Source organism: Kogia breviceps, chromosome 15, assembly GCF_026419965.1.
Source record: "Kogia breviceps isolate mKogBre1 chromosome 15, mKogBre1 haplotype 1, whole genome shotgun sequence".
In the NCBI taxonomy this organism is placed as follows: Eukaryota; Metazoa; Chordata; class Mammalia; order Artiodactyla; family Physeteridae; genus Kogia; species Kogia breviceps.
This window is the reverse complement of record NC_081324.1, coordinates 71,021,190-71,027,189: the sequence shown is the minus strand read 5'-3', so window position 1 is coordinate 71,027,189 and position 6,000 is coordinate 71,021,190. Positions and strand designations below refer to the sequence as shown.

General features: G+C 48.6%; 1 protein-coding gene across 4 annotated transcripts in view; it reads left to right on the top strand.

Annotated features, from left to right (window-relative positions):
* Positions 1 to 365: 365 nt before the first annotated feature.
* The window catches only part of GRK3 (G protein-coupled receptor kinase 3), a 126,707-nt gene continuing 121,072 nt past the window's right edge, over positions 366 to 6,000 (top strand). The window contains exons 1-2 of one of the 4 annotated variants that reach the window (XM_067014295.1): positions 377 to 572; positions 5,575 to 5,656. Coding sequence is in view for 1 of the 4 variants with exons in the window: in XM_059039507.2 (XP_058895490.1) it covers positions 460 to 572 (113 nt within the window). In the remaining 3 variants the exon portion in view is untranslated. Of the gene's footprint in view, positions 573 to 5,574; positions 5,657 to 6,000 lie in introns of all 4 variants that reach the window. The other 3 variants (XM_067014294.1, XM_059039507.2, XM_067014297.1) reach the window with 3 other exon arrangements.

Sequence of the window (6,000 nt, the reverse complement as noted above, 5' to 3'; positions counted from 1 at the left end):
GGCGGGAAGTCGGGAGGAGCAGGAGGAGCAGGAGGAGGAGGAGGCGGCGGAGGAGAGGAAGTCCCCCGTGGCCACCCCGAGGGGAGGGCGGGACGGTGCCCGCAGGGACTGGGTCGGCCGGCGAAGGAGGGGGCCAGGCCTGGCCGCTCCGCTCGGGCGCGGAGGGGAACTGGCCGCAGGGCGCGCGCTCCCCGTCGACCCTCGCGGAAGGGGCGGGGGCGGCGGCGCGTGCGCGGGGCCGTGGGCGGTGCGCGGGGGGCGGGGCGGGCGCCAGGCTGAGGCGCGCGGGGCGGTGAGCGGGGCGGGCAGGGCGCGCGGCGGGCGGGGGCGCGCGGGGGCGCGCGGGGGGGCTGCCCCGGGGCGGCCCCCCCACGTCGGGGCGCGGCGGGCGGCGGCGGCGGGAGCGCGTCCCGTCCGGGTCCTGAGGAGCCGCCGCCGCCGCCGCCGCCGCTCGCCAACATGGCGGACCTGGAGGCCGTGCTGGCCGATGTCAGCTACCTGATGGCGATGGAGAAGAGCAAGGCGACCCCGGCCGCCCGCGCCAGCAAGAAGATCGTTCTGCCCGAGCCCAGGTACCGGCTCCCCGGGCCCGCGCCGCCCCCCGCGTCGCCGCCCCCCGTGGCCGCCAGCGACACCCTGCGTCCGGGAGGGTCGGGCGCTCAGCCGCCGCTGCCCCCTCGGCCGGCGACCTCGGGGAGCGGGCGCTGCAGGGCCGGCCTCGCCGTTCTCGTCTCTGAAATGGGGCATCGGAGGGCTGTTGGGGGGACTCCGGGAGAGAGCGCCCCGAAGTGCCCAGCGCGGCGCGTGGCGCGCAGAGAGCGCCCCAGCGGGGTGTGGTGAGGATGTGGTTGTGACTTTGCTGGACGAGCTCCATCCCGGTCGCCCCTTCCTGCCCCATCTCTGCCTCTCGGTCCAGCTCCATCCCTGTAGTCCTCCTTATTTCATTGCTGTGGTTCCTTCCTGCCTCATCCCCGTCCTTCCAGCCTCATCCCTATCCCTGGCCCCATCTCTGTCATCCCTGTCCTCCCCTCCAGCCCCAACATATGGTCCCCCGCCTGCCCCATCCCTGTCCCTCCTTCTACCTTGCTTGTCTTTCCCTTGTGCTCCATCCCGGTCGTTCCTTCCCTAGTTTCTGCTCCTGTCCCCCATTCCAGCAACGTCCTCTCCTCAGCTCCCCCTGGGCGCCTTAGCTGGGGAGTGCAGGCGGCTTGCCTTTTGCCCCAGGCACTTAAATTGGTGTTTTCAGTGCTTGTTCCCCTTGAGGTCCACCAGTCCAGTCAGCTTCCTGCACTCCTTTTCTCTTTGGTGCCTCCAGGCAGTAAGGAGTGGATTCTGACCCACCCGATTTTCTTTTTGGTACTAAGTGTGTCACCTGGTGACAGATCCACTGGTGGCACTTTATTAAAAGGTTGAAATGGGACTCACTTAAAAACGCATGTTGAATGGGTGATTCCAGGCAGGAATTTGTTGTTTAAATTACCAGCAAAGGGGCCGATTGAATTGGCGAGGGTCTTGGTGAGGTCCATACCAAGTTGTAATTTTTGTCTCAAAAATACTTTATTATTGATGAAGTAGTAAACGGCTTGATGAGTTCATAACATTGGCACCACCCCAGAAAATACCATGCATCAGATTAATAGTGAGTTTCAAATAGTGTATCAAAGGATTAGCGTTGGATTTTTTTTTTCCCCTTAGCTTTCCTAATTAACAACATCGTGAGTGGTACAGCAGATGTGTCTCCTTGACACTAAATAGCTCTTGGTCGATTGATGATAAAAAGAGGCATCTTCTTTATGGTGAATTTAAGACCATGCATTTTTGTAATGTATTGGAATCTAAAACCAAAGCTATTCTCCATTTGAAAGCATCAGTTCTTCAAGCGTTATATACATCTAAGATTGCTTAAATGTTACCTTGACATAAGAAAAAAAATCTTTCTTGTGATGCTGAGGGATCATCAGATTATTTTTACAAATCCCTGAGTCTGAGCCCCACGATATAGAAAATATCTTTCCCTTTGTGTTATTCGTTGTGAAAAGTCAAATTGTGTAAATGAAGACATGCTTCCTGGATGTTTTTGTCTCGCTTGCCCTTCATAGCCCCTGCCTCTTGTACATTTTGCAGGGAAAAACCTACTTTGATGAGCGAAGACAAGCAGGGAAAGTAAGGGAAGAGTGGAGGCCTTTTGGAGTGTTGTGAAAGCAACACTCCTGTTCCAGGCTTTAACATATCCGAAGCTCATTGACTATCAGTGCTGTTTAAAATTTCTGGCAAGTGGGAAACTGTAGAACAGTAACCCCCAAATGAAACCTGAATTTCATTAAAAGAAAAAAACCCCTCTACATTTCTATAAGTGTCATATATGATGCTTAATTTCTTTTCCTCTTTTTCTTCCTTAAGGGCAGGGAGTCCCAAATATATAGAGTGTCTATATGTAAAATCAACAAATCTTAACTCATGGACAGTTTTTTTTGGGAGGGGGGGATACATAATATTACTAAAATTAGGAACTCCTGTTCTTTTTTTTTCTTGGTGTTTTGAACTTAATGTGACTTCTGCTTTTTTTAATGTCCCTCTTAAGAACATACTTATGTGCTTAGGGTATTGACTTACTTGTGTGAAGGCCTTTGTTTTCGGTGGCATTCTTTGGTAGTACTTTCTTTTACGGCAGAATTAGTGACCTGCCAGCAGATTTCTCCTGACATTTAGAATTGAGACATATCAACAGGAGAGTAATTTTAGGAAGCAGCTCTTTAGTAATTGTTATTCTGTTGCTGTTTTGTTTTTAAATAGACTCTTGAATTAGGCCATTGGAACCTCCTCCAGAGTTTCTAATTTGTTTTGAGTTTATCTCAACTGGCTTTAGTTTTGTGCTGTGACCATTTACATAGTAACTGTCACTCCGTGTGCTGTTGGGATTCTGGTACATAGAGATTATGAGGTAAAACATCTTGCACATTTTTCTCCACCACTGGATGGCAGTTAGTGGCCTACCTGCTCGATTTTGGGATGGGGGTGAGAGGTTGGGGGATTTCTAGCTCTGGTAAGCAAGTTAATTTCATGTTGAACCGCCTCAGCATCGTGACTCAAAAGGCTAGTGTGATTTCGCTCTTCGGTAAAGGACACACGTAACATGTTTTCTGATAAGAGATTCTGTTTCAGCTTCATTTTGGGATAAGGCCTGTGATCACCCGTCTTTGGCATTCTTGAAAAAGAGGTTTAGCTTTGTATTTTCAGTATCTAAATAGGAAGCATAAAACTTGCCATTGGTCTATCCCGAGTGACTTTTCTTTCCAGCTTATTATTTGAAGCCACTGAGTATTCTGTGTGCTTCCTTATTTCACTTACTTTGCCTTTTCCCCAGTTTTGCACAGAAAGGCAACAGAATGAAGCAATGTCTAGCTAATTTCAATGAAGTGCGGCATGTGCAGTCCCCTGCCTGTTACGGGAGAATCTCAGAAAATGGAACGTTCCGCCCTGGGGAGATTTTGCTTCTCTGAGATGGCAAGAGGCAACCATTTTGTTAGGCTGACACATTATTCAGTTAACGAGCCAATGAGTGCAGATTCTGTAAAAGTTGCCTATTTGTTCAAATTATGTAGCTGCTTTAGTTTATTGAAACATTTGTTGAGCTAATGTAGCTGATAATGGGCTCTACTGGTAATAGTAAACTGTGACCCATGGATGCAGTGCGCAGGCCCAGCTCGTTCAGATGTGCATGCCAGTTGTTTTGTGCCATGTTAGAGAAGAAACACTTATTTAATAGGGTCTAGTTCAGAAGCCAAGGCCTGCAAAGGGTCAGCATCTTAAGCCCTGGAGGGTTCAAGGCAACTTTTCCCCTGGGCTCATTACTCTTGTAACTTTTTCGCACAGAGTGAAATTCAGTTATCTGGAGGTCACACACACTTGCAAGAGGTTGAGTCGCATAAAATCCATCTTTCCTCTGGAGTTTCATTTCTGTTCAGTGGACATTGAAAATATGGGATCATCCGTCACAAAGCTTGTCCTCTCCAAGTATTCACACGCTATGATAGGAAGGTCTGAAAACATTTTAAAGAGCCTATAAAAGTTTCCGGGAGCATTTTAAACAGTCCTGAAAAAGGTGTGTGATACTGTTTATTCCATTAATTCAGTACCTGGTTGTAGAGGTGTTTTCCTGAGCCAAGCAGAGGGATACTGTGACCACCCTGGCTGCAGCCTCTTCCTTCAAGGCGCTTACAGTCTAGTGGCGGATACGCTGGGAGTTGAGAAAGATGTTTACTTTCATGTGCAATTGCTTGAAGATTCTATTTAACTGTGAACAAGTAGCACGGAGTGGCTTTCACTATTCTGTTTTCACGGAACACATTATATCTGCTCAGTGTCTTATAGTAATTTGTTAATGATCTCCTTTGAAGAGCTATTTAGCTGTAATATATATAGTAATATGGTAGTGTGCATCTTCCTATTTTTAAAACTATCATAGGTAATTGATCTTGAAAAATAGCCCTGTTTTCTTCTGATGTGGAAATGGGGTTTATTCTGTAATTTCCCCAACTCCAGTCAGCGAGTGAGTGGTGGGTGACTTGAAAGATTCCACCCCGTTTGGATTGGAGGGTATTCTATGCCTGCAAGCCCAACTCTGAACTGAAAAGTCAAGGTTGAAAGAAGGAACAGCCTTCAGGAAGAAGGCACTCTTTATTGTCGATAGGAGCATTTCTATGCATAAAACAGTGGTGGTGTTCTGGCTTCTTTTTCTCTAAGCGACACTTTCCAAATGTAATTTGTTCTGACCTTTCAGTTATTACTTCATTCTCGGTCAAAGTTAATTTGTGCCAGCGACTGGAAGATGTAAGTGTGGTGTGTGATTGGCAATTCTTAGAAATAGACGTTCCAGTGCAGTCAGTTTGGGACCCAAGTCAAGCGTTGTGAAAGGCTTTGCATCGAGGGCCCAGTCTATGTCTTTGAGGTACAGGCAGTCCCAGCTTTTAGAAACGATGTGTTCTCAGAGACAGCCTCTTAAAAACACCTCCTCGGTACACTGAATTGGCCTTTGCCAAACATCTGTGTGGACGGGGACGGACACTGTTGGATCAGGTGTCACAGCTCAAAGAAGGGACGCTTCCGTCTTTATCATGGCAAGGAGAGTAAGAGATGCCACGGAGGAGAGAGGGCACCCGGGGTCCCTGCAACCCCGACAAGCGAGAGAGAAGTTTAAATTCCATGAAGTAGTGATAGGATAACTACCGTTTGCCGAGGGCCCCTAGGCCAGGCAGTTTGCATCGTGAGTGCATCTGTTCCCTACAATGGTCCTATCAGGTCGTTAGCATCAGCTCCGTTTTCCCAAAGGAGCAGGTGCTCAGGGAGGTTTAGGAACTCAGTCCAGGTGACAGCTGAATGTGGCCGAGGCAGGAGCAGGATTCAAGCCCAAGTTTCTCAGAATTTGGGTCCTTTACACCTCGCTATGCTGTCTCACCAGAAGGAATAGCGAACACCCTCACGTCTCATTTTGCAGGGAATGGATGAAATAGCAAAACTTTTTTTTTGTTTTTTTTGGTTGGGGAAAAATCATTCTGCGTGTGCCGATTCAATCAGCTGCCAGGGCGGCATTGGGAAAGTCAGGACCGACCTCAGAGACTGATCGAGAACAGCTATTCCTCTGGGACCTGTGAAAACGGTAATTATGACTAAGTGAATAAGCAGTTTCTGCCTTTTTCCCAGGAGGAACTCGGGGGTTAAATGCCAGTTCTGTTTAACACGAGAAGCGCAATCTGCAATCTCGCTGCTGTTAATGAGAAATTGTTATAATAATAGACCGCCTCAACCCCTGGCCACCCAACAGGATTTCTCTCTCTTATCATTTAGAAAATAAGGGCAGCTCAGGCTGCTTACCTCCCATCCGCCCCCCCACACCCCCAATTTGCCATATCTGAGAAAAGGATAAAGGGGACAAAACAATCTTTTTGGCTTTATTTGCAATAAAAATCACTATCTCATTCAAATAATCTTCCTCTGTTAATA